General features: G+C 41.8%; 1 protein-coding gene across 1 annotated transcript in view; it reads left to right on the forward strand.

Moving 5' to 3' along the window:
* The window catches only part of LOC147725028 (uncharacterized), a 148,154-nt gene extending 135,029 nt beyond the window's left edge, over positions 1–13,125 (forward strand). The window contains exons 3-4 of the mRNA XM_086966494.1: positions 6,146–6,244; positions 6,304–13,125. Coding sequence (XP_086822620.1) covers positions 6,146–6,244; positions 6,304–7,823 — 1,619 coding nt within the window. The 3' untranslated portion in view covers positions 7,824–13,125. The remainder of the gene's footprint in view (positions 1–6,145; positions 6,245–6,303) is intronic.
* The last annotated feature ends 1,224 nt before the right edge of the window (positions 13,126–14,349 follow it).

A 14,349-nucleotide genomic window follows, 5' to 3' on the forward strand; every position in this document is an offset into this window, starting at 1 on the left:
TTTCTCTGTAACAATGGTTAGAGCGGCAGCCCTGATGCAGAGGTCTGGCCCGGGACCAGGGTTCAATTCCCGCCTCGGTGGGTTTTGGGCTCAATTTCCTCGGACCTGTTAATTCTCGCCTCGGTGCCTTTTCTAATCATGGGTCCCACTCTGCAACTCTGGGCAATAGCTTATTTAATCTCCACATTGGCACCACCAACGCTGGGATGCCTGGCTTCACCTTGGGGGTGCACAGGAGTGGACATTTCACAGGGAAAAGCCAGGAAGGGTTCCACAGCTGTATGCGTACAGCGCCAGGAAACCCCTGTTGGGGTATAAGTGCGCTTTAGAAGTACAAATTCATTTAATTTCATTTCATATATTTCCACTCATCTTGTTAACAGAACACCCCCGCTCCTTCCTCTTTGGGGGAGTTGTAACCCACACCTTGGTGTGAGGATGGAACCCAAATGATGAAGCATGTCACCTAGGGGTGAATGAGGGTTCTCGTCCTGAGGGAAGTTTCCACTCCCTTCTCTTTATAAATAACTCACGTTGTGCTTCTTTTTCTTTTCTCGTCTTTTTCGTCATGTCCTTTGACATTTAGCCGGAGGTCCTTCTGTGTGAAAGTACTGCTTCTGAGATGCCTATATGTGTTACATAACACACTTTGACACCTTCCATCGAGGGTCTTTAGGCAACTGGACTCATTACTCATATTTTCAGTGGGTGGCTAGATGTAGCAGAGTGGCCCTATTGACTCTTACAAAGACGTATGAGGAAGGGGGTCTGGAAGATCTATACCACTATGCTTTTCAATTGCAACACGCAGCCCTTAGGCTGAATGAAGCTGACCATTAGAGATAAACGACTGCAGGATGGAAAGTTTCAGTGGAGCACCTACCTGAGCTCCTGATGGACTCCTCACAACATCCCACATATAGGTAGGCTTACAGACAAATAACATCTCTCTAAAACAAGAGTTCTATTTTGTACAAATCTTGAAAATTTTCTTTGTTGTCACTAAATTTTGTTACTGGGACCCCTTTAAATTTAACACTGAACTACCCAGGTCCCAGTACCATTGGGTTAACCCTTTCTCTGTAACAATGGTTAGAGCGGCAGCCCTGATGCAGAGGTCTGGCCCGGGACCAGGGTTCAATTCCCGCCTCGGCGGGTTTTGGGCTCAATTTCCTCGGACCTGTTAATTCTCGCCTCGGTGCCTTTTCTAATCATGGGTCCCACTCTGCAACTCTGGGCAATAGCTTATTTAATCTCCACATTGGCACCACCAACGCTGGGATGCCTGGCTTCACCTTGGGGGTGCCCAGGAGTGGACATTTCACAGGGAAAAGCCAGGAAGGGTTCCACAGCTGTATGCGTACAGCGCCAGGAAACCCCTGTTGGGGTATAAGTGCGCTTTAGAAGTACAAATTCATTTAATTTCATTTCATATATTTCCGCTCATCTTGTTAACAGAACACCCCCGCTCCTTCCTCTTTGGGGGAGTTGTAACCCACACCTTGGTGTGAGGATGGAACCCAAATGATGAAGCATGTCACCTAGGGGTGAATGAGGGTTCTCGTCCTGAGGGAAGTTTCCCCTCCCTTCTCTTTATAAGTAACTCACGTTGTGCTTCTTTTTCTTTTCTCGTCTTTTTCGTCATGTCCTTTGACATTTAGCCGGAGGTCCTTCTGTGTGAAAGTACTGCTTCTGAGATGCCTATATGTGTTACATAACACACTTTGACACCTTCCATCGAGGGTCTTTAGGCAACTGGACTCACTACTCATATTTTCAGTGGGTTACTAGATGTAGCAGAGTGGCCCTATTGACTCTTACAAAGACGTATGAGGAAGGGGGTCTGGAAGATCTATACCACTATGCTGTTCAATTGCAACACGCAGCCCTTAGGCTGAATGAAGCTGACCATTAGAGATAAACGACTGCAGGATGGAAAGTTTCAGTGGAGCACCTACCTGAGCTCCTGATGGACTCCTCACAACATCCCACATATAGGTAGGCTTACAGACACAATCTGGCAATGATTTGCCCATACAGTGCTAAAGCGGGTCCCATTCGTCTGAGAACTCCCGATTTGGATATTAAAACCCGTCCGGCAGATGATGGATAATTTATTCTTCCATGCATGGTGTATGGGCAGGTGTGCTCATCTTAGGGATTTGTACCCCAGAAGTCCTTCATATAATTTGAGGAAGCCTGTCTTACATTTAACCTTGGACCTGGGCATTTTCTACATCAGTCCGAAGAGGCAGACATAGTTTGAAAGACTGTACAAGAGAAAAAGGCAGCCAGGGAGCTTAGTGGCGCACCACCTGTAGTAGTCATGAGTTCAGGTGAAGACCGTTGCCCACCTCAGTGATCAGCTGCACATTGACCACATATTAGATTCATTTTGTATGCAAAATAGAGAGGCAACAGAATTTTTTTTAAATAGTCACACTAAATTTAGAACAGATTGTAGATCTTGTTTATTAGTGTAGTATTTTCTTTTTATTTTGTGTTTCCAAAAACGCCATCACGTTCACCTTTTAAAGGCTTTATCAGGGCTGCAAACATGATAAACATACATAAATCACATATCATAGAACAAATATATAGATCTGTTGACAAAAGGACAAACGATAATACATAAACTTATACATACTTTCAGCATACTCTTGTCCTGCACTTCAGGCCACCACTTGATCATGCTATTTTGTAAAGCTATGCGAATGGACGCTGTGGGCCACTCCCTCCCCCACCTTCCGAAGTCATGAGCAGCATGGGGCGCTGACCTGGATGTACCGCTGGATGGTAGGGACTAGACTCAAGTCAATTTCCTTACACACACAGTTTCCTGTAATGCACTCTGTAACTGGTTCACTATAATTACCTATACAGGGCCTAACTTATCCCAAAAGAGCTACACCGTAGGACCTCCATCTGACCAGACAGTTGTCCTCAATGTGGTGATGGTGGGGTAGGCTTTTTGCATTTAGCATGGCAGTGCTGGGGTGCAATGCTTTTGGGACCTGGTGGTTACAGATTTAAAGAGGGCTGTTCATCTGCAACTTGTACTTGCACCACAGAGCTGCTTCTTGAGCAACATTAAAAGTCCAAAGGCCAGGAAGATGGTGTACAAATTTCTGCTACTGGCGCTAGTTCTGACCAGATACAGAATAGCCAACACCTGGATTGGACAAGGGCACCTGAATTTGACCATTGGCATCGTGATGTACAGGAATGAGCATTAGCTGAGGAATCTCACATAAAGATCAGAATGCGAGACAATAAGGGAGGTGAGGACCTCGCAGTCTGGAGGGATCTCTGTGGCACACTCTGAGATCCAGAGGCCACTATGATCTCCTCAGATAGCTATATAATCTCTGAAGATGGGAATGATGGACCCAGGTGGATGGTGAAGTGGACTCTCGGTGTGCCTATGTGTGAAGAGATGCTATTTCCTGATTGGGCTCTCAGAAATCATATTTTTGATGCGTTGATATCTTTTTTCCTGTAATATGCCTGCTATGCTATGCGTCTTGTATTCCAACTACTGTGGCTGTATGTTTTTTTTAAAGTAGTTGAAACTCTCAATCACTGTTCCATCTACCTTTATTTTGCCTTTGAATGAACAGTGGGGATTAATGGCTATAACTTTTGTTTTACCTGCGTTTATTTCAAGGCAGTTGTAGTTACAAAACTTTTGGAACTCCTCCAGCAGAGTTTGGAGACACATAGGAGTGCATGAGAAAAGTAAAGTATCATCAGCACAGGAGCACTGATATTAGCGAATTTAGAGTTGTCACATGTACAATTCTTCATCCACCCCACCAATACATTAGTTTATGGGGCTAAAACACACCACTGTCTTAACCCCAACTAATCAGGATCCTGTCAGTAATGTCCCTACCGTAGTCCATCTGACTTGGGCATATGTGTCAGCATGTATTTTAGTTAATATAGATAAAAGATCCTCAGGGATAGTGATCTTTCGCAGAACTTCCCCTCATTTCGTGCCTAGGAATGAGGTCAAATGCAGCCACATAAAGATGGTCTTTTCTCAGAATCATACATTTTGTTCAGATTACAGAAAATCTTGGCTTCTGGGCCCGGTTACTGATTTTATATTTAAAACCAGTCTAGAGGGCTGTAGAATCTGGTGGGCCTTCATCCAGGTCTTAAGCTTGGCTAGAACTGGTCTGGCAAAGATTTTCTGAGAAGTATCTAGAAGGTTTATGGGCATATAATTTGCTGGGCTATCTTTTGGGCCTTTTCTTGAATATACGGACTATAATAGCCCCCTTGCATAACTCTGAGAGTTTATCCCTGGCAACAGCGTTTGCTAGAGTATTTATATAGGGGATCCAGACTTCAGGCTCTGTGATCAACGAATCTACAGGGTTGGCATATGGCCCTGACCTTATTCCCTTATTCATAGAGAATAATGCTATCTCAGTCTCTTTAATTGAGAAGGTACCAACACAATGCTGACACTCAGTGCCCTGAGGTTTCATACGTTTGGCATTAAACTCAATGCATACCATATCACGACTCTTAAAAAGATTGGCAAAATGGGCAATCCACTGGTCTACAGTCAGAAATGTGTCCGGTTGGGAGGCACTGCTTTTACTGCCAGAAGCCATAATTTTTCAGAAAGCTTAGGTATCTATCTTTTTGAAGGCAACATTGAGTTCAACCCATTATGCTTCTTCTTACTCACTCCTGCACGCCCTTAGAGTGGACATTTAGACCCTTCTGACATTAGCTAAATCAGGTTTGGAATCCTTTCTTGCAGCATCGATCAGCCCCTGCTTGGGCATTCTACCCTCCCTATTAAACCAAGGGGGAAGGTAGTTTAGAGAGATGGTGTGTTAGCATGAGTGGTAAAAAAACTCTCTCAGTAAAGCAGAAAAATCAGTAGAGCACAAAGCAAAATTGCACCACTGGAGGTCAGCTTCATTGAAGGAGTTAAAGAAATCCGACCAGAGCCAGGCCTCCTTCAAACTGCGTTTCCAGTTATCTACTGTCTGAGAGGATAGAGGGGCCCTTCACGGGGTCAATTTGTCCTTACAGTCAGTTGTCAAGTTAAGGGAGATTACTAGTGCTGGAGTTGATCTGTAAACCAATTAACTGCCCTGCCCTGCTCAAGGGGCACTAGACTTCAAGAAGCTGTATCTCAAAACTAGGCTGTTGTGATCAGGATTTAGGATTGGTGGCAGCGCCCACCTAAACAGCTAATTCACAAATTACTCAAGGACACTGTATTTTACTGTTAGGGTGCAAGTGTGACTTCAGATCACAGTATATGTTGTGCAGTTTTCATCTTTCAGTTCCTCTTCCCTATTCACAGTAGCTCCCTCCTCATCTTACTTTTCTGTCTTGTAGCCACCTGGCTGTGACAAACTCACTGATATTTGTTTCTCTTTCACAGAATCATAGGTGTTACTGAAGAGACCTACAGTTCCCCAGCGCCAAAAAAGTCCTGGCAGCATTACCAAAAGAAAAAACTGTATCAGTGTGACGAGTCTGGGAAAACATCCACTTGGAAGCTTAATCTGTATACACACTCTACATCACGTTCTGAGGGGAAAACAGTGAATTGGCTTAAGCAAGACCTTCGTACAGAGCTCATCTTTATGGACAGTTTGAAGCTTCATAATATGAACAATATTTATCAGTCTACGGAGTGGGAAGTATTTTGTTTAGAGTTTGCATCTATGGCAATAAACAATATTCATGTAGTGAGTCGTGGAAAAGCCTCACTCAGAGCTCATATCTGTACATGCATCAGATGATTCATATGAGACTGAAGCATAGAGGTGCTCAGAGTGTCTCATCATTTACATGCTAATGTCTAATTAGGGCATGCATCAGAATACCAATAATCTGGAAAAACTATACTATTGTAAGGACAATTGGAAGAGCTTGATTCACCAATGAAAGCGGGTGAAAAACCTTAAAATGCGTATATGGGAGAAAGCAGTTTACATAGCGTGAGAAAAGGTGCACAACGGGTTCTTTTCTGCACAGGCATCAAAATGTTTTTTCTGAGGATATGTCATACTAGTTTATGGAATGTGGGAAAAGTTTAACTGAGTCAAAGGGAGCATCAGAATCCATACTGTTGAGAAACCCTCTCTGTCCTGAATGATGTGGATAGGCTTCACTCGCAGGACAAATATGTTAAGTCACCAAAAATTCTTAACTTGTGAGAAACCCTGTTGGTGCACAAAATGTGGCAAACACTTCACTCTGTCGAGCACATCAGCAAATCCATACTGGTGAGTACCCCTACAGCTTCTCTGAATGTGGAAAAAGCTTCCGTGAACAGCATAGGTTTGGTGATGTATCAGAAAAGCAATACTGGGAAGAAACCCTTTCAATGTACTGAATGTAGGAAAAGCTTCACCCAGAAAAGCACATGGATTGTACATCAGAGAATCCATACCGGTGAGAAACCATTTCAGTGTACAGAATGTGGAGAATGCTTCAGTGCAAAGAGCACACTGATGTCACATCATAGAATTCATACTGGGGAGAAACCATTTCAATGTACAGAATGTGGAGAACGCTTCAGTGTAAAGAGCACATTGATGTCACATCAGAGAATCCACACTGGTGAGAAACCCTATTGGTGTACAGAATGTGGAAAAAGATTCAGTGCAAAGTGCACCCTGGTGCAGCATCAGAGAGGCCATTCTGGTGAGAAACCATTTCAATGTACAGAATGTGGAAAACGCTTCAGTGTAAAGCGCGTACTGTTGTCACATCAGAGAATCCATACTGGTGAGAAACCATTTCAGTGTGCAGAATGTGGAGAAAGCTTTAGTGTAAAGACCACACTGATGTCACACCAACGAATGCATACTGGCGAGAAACCATTTCAGTGTGCAGAATGTGGAGAACGCTTCAGTGTAAAGAGCACACTGTTGTCACACCAGAGAATGCATACTGGTGAGAAACCATTTCAGTGTACAGAATGTGGGCAATGTTGTGTTACAAGATCCCATTTTTTGATCCATCACAGAATCCATACTGGGGAGAAACCCTTTCAATGTACTGAATGTAGGAAAAGCTTCACCCAGAAAAGCGCGCTGATTGTACATCAGAGAGTCCATTCTGGTGAGAAGCCCTATCAGTGTACAGAATGTGGGCAAAGCTTTACTATGACAAGCAATTTGTTGAAGCATCAGAGAATCCACACCGGTGAGAAACCCTTTCCGTGTACAGAATGTGGGAAAAGATTCAGTGAAAAATACAACCTGGTGCGGCATCAGAGAGGCCATTCTGGTGAGAAACCATTTCAATGTACAGAATGTGGAAAAGGCTTCAGTGTAAAGTGCACATTGTTGTCACACCAGAGAATCCATACTGGCGAGAATACCGATCAATGTACAGAATGCGGAAAAAGCTTTGTTCATAGATCACGTTTGTTGGTACATCAGAGAATCCATACTGGTGAGAAACCATTTCAGTGTACAGAATGTGGGAAAAGATTCACTCGTCAAAGCACACTGCTTGCACATCAGAGAGTCCATACTGGTGAGGAGCCCTTTCAGTGTACAGAATGTGGAAAAAGCTTCAATTATACAAGCACACTGCTTGCACATCAGAGAGTCCATACTGGTGAGAAGCCCTTTCAGTGTGCAGAATGTGGGAGAAGATTCAGTGTGAAGTACAACTTGGTGCAGCATCAGAGAATCCATACTGGTGAGAAGCCTTATCATTGTACAAAGTGTGAGAAAAGCTTCTCTCTTAAGAAAACTATGTTAAGTCATAAAAGAATCCACACTAAAACCCCTGTGAGGCAACAGAATGTGAAAAATGCTTCAATCTGAACAGCACACTGCGAAGATATCCACATTCCATACTGTGGAGAAACTGTATAAGGTTACAAAATGTGGGAAAAGCTTTACTCAAAGCAATGTGTATTCCAGCGTTAGAGGATACGTATTTAGTCCAGGCATATTTATTGTGAGAAAAATACACTGTTGAGAAACCCTGTTTGGGCACAGAATTTCGATAAAGCTTCACTCAAACAAACAAACTGTTCAAATGTCAGATGATCCATACTAGTGAGAATTACCACTGCGCAGAATGTGGAAATGGCTGCAGTATGAAGTGCAACCTGGTGACTTGAAAGAAAAAATCTTTCCAAACTGAATTTAACATCAAGGAGATTTTGCGATGACAGTCTCTGGTATTCCCTGACTGAAGTATTGCAAAATAATGAGCCAAGAAAAATTTGGAACATAATCTCTCCAAGCATTGATGCAGTTAGGACATTTGTTTCAAGTCCAATCTCACATTATGATTGTTAATCTTACAAACAGGAGTTTACACAAAAATTGTTATGTGTAAGAAAGTGATGAAACTTTAAATGCTTGGACGTTTTGAGAGTTGCCAGTTATTACAACAGTTATTACAACTAAGAGACTGAAAGTTGTCATGGGCAGGAAGCTAAGACATCATGAAATGAAATGCAAATATGTATTCTTAAAATGATCCAGTTAAAGTTTATTGTTGGGCCACTGCACTACACTGCCTCAATTGCTCTCCCGTAGAGCTTACAGTCACATGACAGCAGCAGGAGGCACTGTGCTTGTGGCTGAAGGTCAGGCTAATGCTGTGTTGGGCCCTGGAGACCTGTGGGGGCAAATACCCTAGATGTGGTGATCTCCGAGGAGGAAAACCCCATTCTCTCCCATCCACCTGTACTGTTCTCACCCCGTGTCTGCTGCAGGGGTGGCATTGGTCCAGCCAGAAGGTGGCAGGAAATAAACAGTGACCAACCTTGGACCAGACCGGTGGAGAGGTAGTGTGTTTTTTGGGATCTCCAGGGGTGTCCTTATACAAGTGCAAGTACATTGCCCGTTATCATTAACCTCGTCTGTGTCTTTTTAGAGGTGGTCCTTGACAGAGTCCCTACATGCTTACTATGCTGCTTGAAGTGATCTGCTAGTTTCTCAGCCCTTTGCTTGCCAGTGGCCTGAACAATGTGACACCACTGTGGGGCATGAGGAGGATTTTGGGTCCTCTCTATTTTTATATAGGCTGCCTCACCATGGCATATGGAGAAAAGCGATTGGAGATAGAGTTTTGGTGATTGTCGTTTTGGCACACAATGCTGCACTTCACTTTAGGGAATATGGTTACATGAATATTTAGTGTGGCAAGAAGTGTGGTCGTGCATCCATCTGTCATGCGATAGAGGAGAGGGGCCTGCACCCTCCATAGGAGCGCTGGTTGTTAGTTAAAGTTGATATGAGACAATAGGGCTACTGAAGAGATTGGTGTGCTTGTGCCCGTGGTCTGTAGACTTCCTCGTCCCCGACTTTGCAGTTAGCCAAACCATGCATTGGCTTTTAAGCTTTAGTAGCCAATCTTACTGGATTCAAAACAGTAAGTGGTCAGTCATGGTGGTCAGAGTGTAGTGGGCAAATTTGAAGTGAAGGTGGCTCCGATGCGGCTTGTGACCCTGTGAATGCTGTGGCATAATTCTTCCACTGTCAAGTGATTGACATCACTGTTATCAGGGTAGATTATTATTGACCTTTAAATAGGCGTTTGTCAAATGAAGAAACTGCAAATGACCACACAAATATTTAAGGTTTAATGAGGTTTTATATAGTGTTTTTTGGAAAAGGAAAAATTCCGAAGCAATGTATATGAGATTTGCAAGTCTCTCAGGTGAATAGGGAAGATAAATCTGAAAAAAGCGTCTCACTCCTAAAGAAAGAAATTTGATCTCCTCTATCAGAATCCATAGGAAACTTTGTGTCCAAGCATTTCCTCCCAGCCAATAGATGGAAAGACAATCCGCAAAGTAGCGCCATAAATAATCCAGAAAAAACAAGGGTTGATTTAGGGGGCCAAAACAGTATGGATATTACTGACTCAATAGGCGCAGGCTTCAGAACAGAAGTAGTAAATGATGTTTGAAGCACATGGAAGCACATGGAATTTTTGAAGATTAAACACTAAGCTGTGATGAGTGGAGTCTTTGGTGAATAATTTGTTGTGTCCTTATTTTCAACAGGTGAAAATATAAATCCAACAATGTCCTCTGCCTCACTGAGGTTAATATTGCTTATGCAATGTACTCTAAGAGGTATTTTAGAAGTGCTGGTTGTATTTGGTAAAAATCAACAGTACTAAATGAAAATCAACCGACCCACAGCTTTCTACTGCAAACTCTAACTGGGGAATTACAAAAGACGAACATTTGCTTACTTATTTTAAGAACAGTAAACAAGACTCGAGACATTTTACAAAATGTTTTATCAGGAACTTTGGTAGAAGACCATACGCCAGATGTCAATATGGCCTCAGGTGATTTATCTAATAAATATTTAGGAGTAAATGGGACAGAACATATCTCTTATCAGCCAATGGTGGTTAACTTACATTTTATAATAGTGGGTAAATGAACCTCTCTTCAAACTGTAATCTGTCCTATTGATGAAATCAAAGGAAATTACATCAGAAGGGTCAAACAACATTGAAAAAAGATCCTCTATTAAAAAACGGGAAGGGAAGAATAAAGAATGGTTATGCCAAGAGTTCTCAGTGCCATTTTTTAAGAGAAACTAATATTGATAATTGCAAAATAATATTTGAACTTGACTGGCTCATTTGACCGTTTTATAGAGCTCAATTTCTTTATTTTACTGCACTGAATAATGAAATATGGTTTTGACCATTGCTAAGATTTTTTGGAACTTCCACTGTGCTATAGAGCTCTAAAACTCACCAAAGACTTATTTTTTAAACTGTTTTCATACTGAATGAACATATTTATTTATGTTTGAGGTATTTGTCAATGAAAGTGAATTGGTTACATAAGAAGCACTTTTGAAATATTATGTTAAGTTTGCTGAAACCTCACATAATTCAGTAATTTTGGACAGGTGTTATTAATTCCCAAATTGAATACATACCCTTAAGAAATGTGATGTGTATCTCTATTCTCAATAACTGATTCTCATGTAGATGATTAAATTGTCATTTTCTAGGATGATTTAAAATGTAGGTGTTGATATTATACTGTTATGGATGAAGTGATGTTTACCACAAGTTACTGTCACTATAATACATTTTTTCTAATTTAACACTCAAGAAGAAGCCATTTTGTTTTTAAATACGTGTTGGCTGTGGCAGTATTAAAGTGAACATTACATTGACATGTGTGAATATTATGAAAAAGAAGAATTGAAATAGTGGGACTGTCTTCAAACCTTTAACATGAAGAGACAATTGGCTTCATAGATGATAAGTCTGCCTTCGACTGGGTCGATAGGGTGTAGCTTTGACAGGAACTTGCGCTCCTCAACATCCCGGATCCTTGCTCAGGGCCCTGCAGTTGTTGCACCACAACACATGGCTCAGAATAAATAATTGGGGATGGATCGTTTTTGCGCCCACACTAGTCAACTTGTTTCTATCTGATTTATCTCCAGTCCTTAACTCAGTAAATTGTCACCCGCCCAAATTGGTTGGCTTTTGCCTCTCAAACCTACTTTATGCAGACGACCTTGTTCTCATCAGTAAAACTAAGATTGGTTTGCAATGCCTCCTAGACGCAACTGCCACATTCTCCACTAGGACTGGTCTGCTGATCAACAAAAAGAAATCCAAGTTTTAATATCTAATATCATGCTAAATTGTTCCTTGGTCCAATTCATTCACCTTTTTTTTACGAAGATTGAGGCCCAGGATGATGCAGGCAAAGGGCTGAGAAATGAATAGGCCACTACCAGGCCCTGGAATCCCAGGTCTTTGATTACACCCCCTAATGACATCCCCCCGTCCTACCAGACACTATCAGACATGTCCTAGCTTACACTATCAGGTTAGGAATTGCAGGTGTTTAGCTAAGTTCACAAATCTTTTTACTTAATCAGTGTAACAATGTAAACTCCCCTGCTTCTTTTGACTTTTCACATGCATGCACTTTACATTATAGCACCACTGTGTTAGTAATATGTAAAACCAGCCAGTTTTATCTAATCATGCAATAACGTCTTTAATAAAAAAATAGACAATTGGAACAATAAAGGGATTAAGACATGGACAACAGACAACGTGCTCTGTTACACGCTAATTTACTCTCATTTTCTCAGCGAATCTTTTAAATGTATACCAAGTTATCCTGCTGCAGGAAATTTACCTCCAAGAGAACCCGAATATTGGAGAAATTGTATCAATATGTAAACCCAGCCATGTTAGGGGACAGGGTTGATTTAGTGGTGGACTTATAACATTGATATACACAAGAATAATAAGAAAGGTAAGAAGGATAGAAAGTGTAAGTATGTTGGCATACATGTCAGTGGTTAAAATTCCGTTAAAACAAAATCAAACTGAAATGTTTATCTTAGCTAATGTATATCTCCATAAGGATATAAAGTCATTTCTATAATATCCCTCTCACTGACTTTTCATCTGTTGCATCCTAACTTGGGTCTTGCATTATTTGGTATTGGTTGAGCAGCATTGGCTTAATAAGTTTAAATGGTTACTCTGCCCATGACAATCCAGCTAGTTTGACATTTAGGTTTGGCACTCAGTACTATTCAGTTCAAGTCTGTTTTTGTCCCCTGTGATACATTTAACCTCTTTTGTTATTTTAATATAATGAATTGTAAAGAAAGTGGTTTTGTGTTTTACAAGGAACCCATATTAAAGGAAGCATTTTTAACCGAAAAAGTTTAAATTTTATTTATGGATTTTGAGCACCCGTCTAGGTCCAAATCAAAAACAGGTGCTCAAGGAATTTCAATTATCACATGCTCTGGGTAATAATTAAATTTATTTTCCAAATAAATTATACTGATTTGCCTCATTAATAGAGAACATACTCGCATGTTTTCAGAATTTCTGTTGTAAGCAGAACAAGCATTGGCCATGCCAATTGGTTTCGCATATTGTAGTGTTCTTACAAATACAAGTACAATGAATATTTTGATTTGTATCATTTCTGTAATAAGTGACAGATATCGATATTGTATAAAACAAAACAAAAATATTTTCACAGCAATTTTATTTTTGGGTAAAGTATGTGATGCACTAACTCGTGTGAAAACTTAAACCTTCCTAGTTAGCACTATGGTGGCCAATTATGATATTTTCATAAAAATAAAATAGAGCAAGTAGCCATGAGGTGCTGTATGCAGATTTACTGTGAATAAAATGATATTGGTCCAAGTGCATATCAACTAGACTAAGTGATTTAGAAAGGATGATGAGACAGAGCAGCCCTGCCTGCGCATATACATTTTTTAATAACAATGAACAGATAGCCTCTAAGGAATGACAGTACCCCCTTGTTCCGCAGTTTTCTTACTCCGACCTTGCCCAAATGCTGAGAGCAGAGAGAGCTTGCCTAGTAAAAAAAGCATTGGCATAGCCAATAGGTCTCGCTTTTGAGGCCTTATAAGTGTTTAGTTATCAGCACAATATCCTTGGTGCAACAACATCAAGTGTTGCATATCTAAACACTTCTAAGGTCAAAAGGCGAGACCTATTGGCTATACCAAAGCTTTTTTTTTACCTGATGGCCCGTAGCTGTGATCTTTTTATTGGTTAAAAGAGTGTTACCTGGCTTTAAAACTTTTGATTAAAGCTCATTGCCATGTGGAGTGACGTCATGTCTCTAGAACTGACCTGGTCAAGCTGCCCAAGAGCAAGCTGCATTATGGGATGTTTGAGCATCTGTTTACTGCCATAAAGTACCAGCTCCACATTCAGCGAGGCTCCGGAGACAGGCCTGTCTAAGAGTGCCACACATCTGCCTGCCTGCCAGACGTCAAGGAATTCTTCAGAGAGACCACAGGATATGGCTTGTCTGGACTAAATAAATTACGATAAATTAAGGCAGGGAAGTGAAAGTGTCAGTTTTCGTTGCAGACCTAAATAAATGATTATTTTGCTGATGGATGGGATGCCTTACCTGCTGAGGATGTTTTCACTAAATGGCTCTGCCCTTCCCCTGCAGCGTTTCCAGGCTGCCATCTCCCCCAAGGCCCCTGCCCTGAGCCACCTTCCTGAAACACTAGCCGCCTCTGGAAACACTAGCGCCTGCCTCTAAGCACTGGTCACTTGGTGCAGATGCTGTGCGGAAGGTCACATGGAGCAGATGCTGTGCAGCTCCGAGCCCTGCCGGTATGGGGAGCTCCCAGAATGCAGCTGGGCTGTGCCTAAACACAGCAGTGATGAAATCACCCCGCGTGGAATCTATAATGACTCCCAATCGAAATTGTGCTCCGCCCTCTCACTGGGCAGGCCGTATTCTTGGCGTGACAGTCCAGATGCGTGCTCTGTGCCGACCCTGGGGCTGGTACTGATGCAATAGAGGGGCGTCGG

The sequence above is a fragment of the Lissotriton vulgaris genome, chromosome 4_1, assembly GCF_964263255.1.
Source record: "Lissotriton vulgaris chromosome 4_1, aLisVul1.2, whole genome shotgun sequence".
NCBI classification, from domain to species: domain Eukaryota; kingdom Metazoa; phylum Chordata; class Amphibia; order Caudata; family Salamandridae; genus Lissotriton; species Lissotriton vulgaris.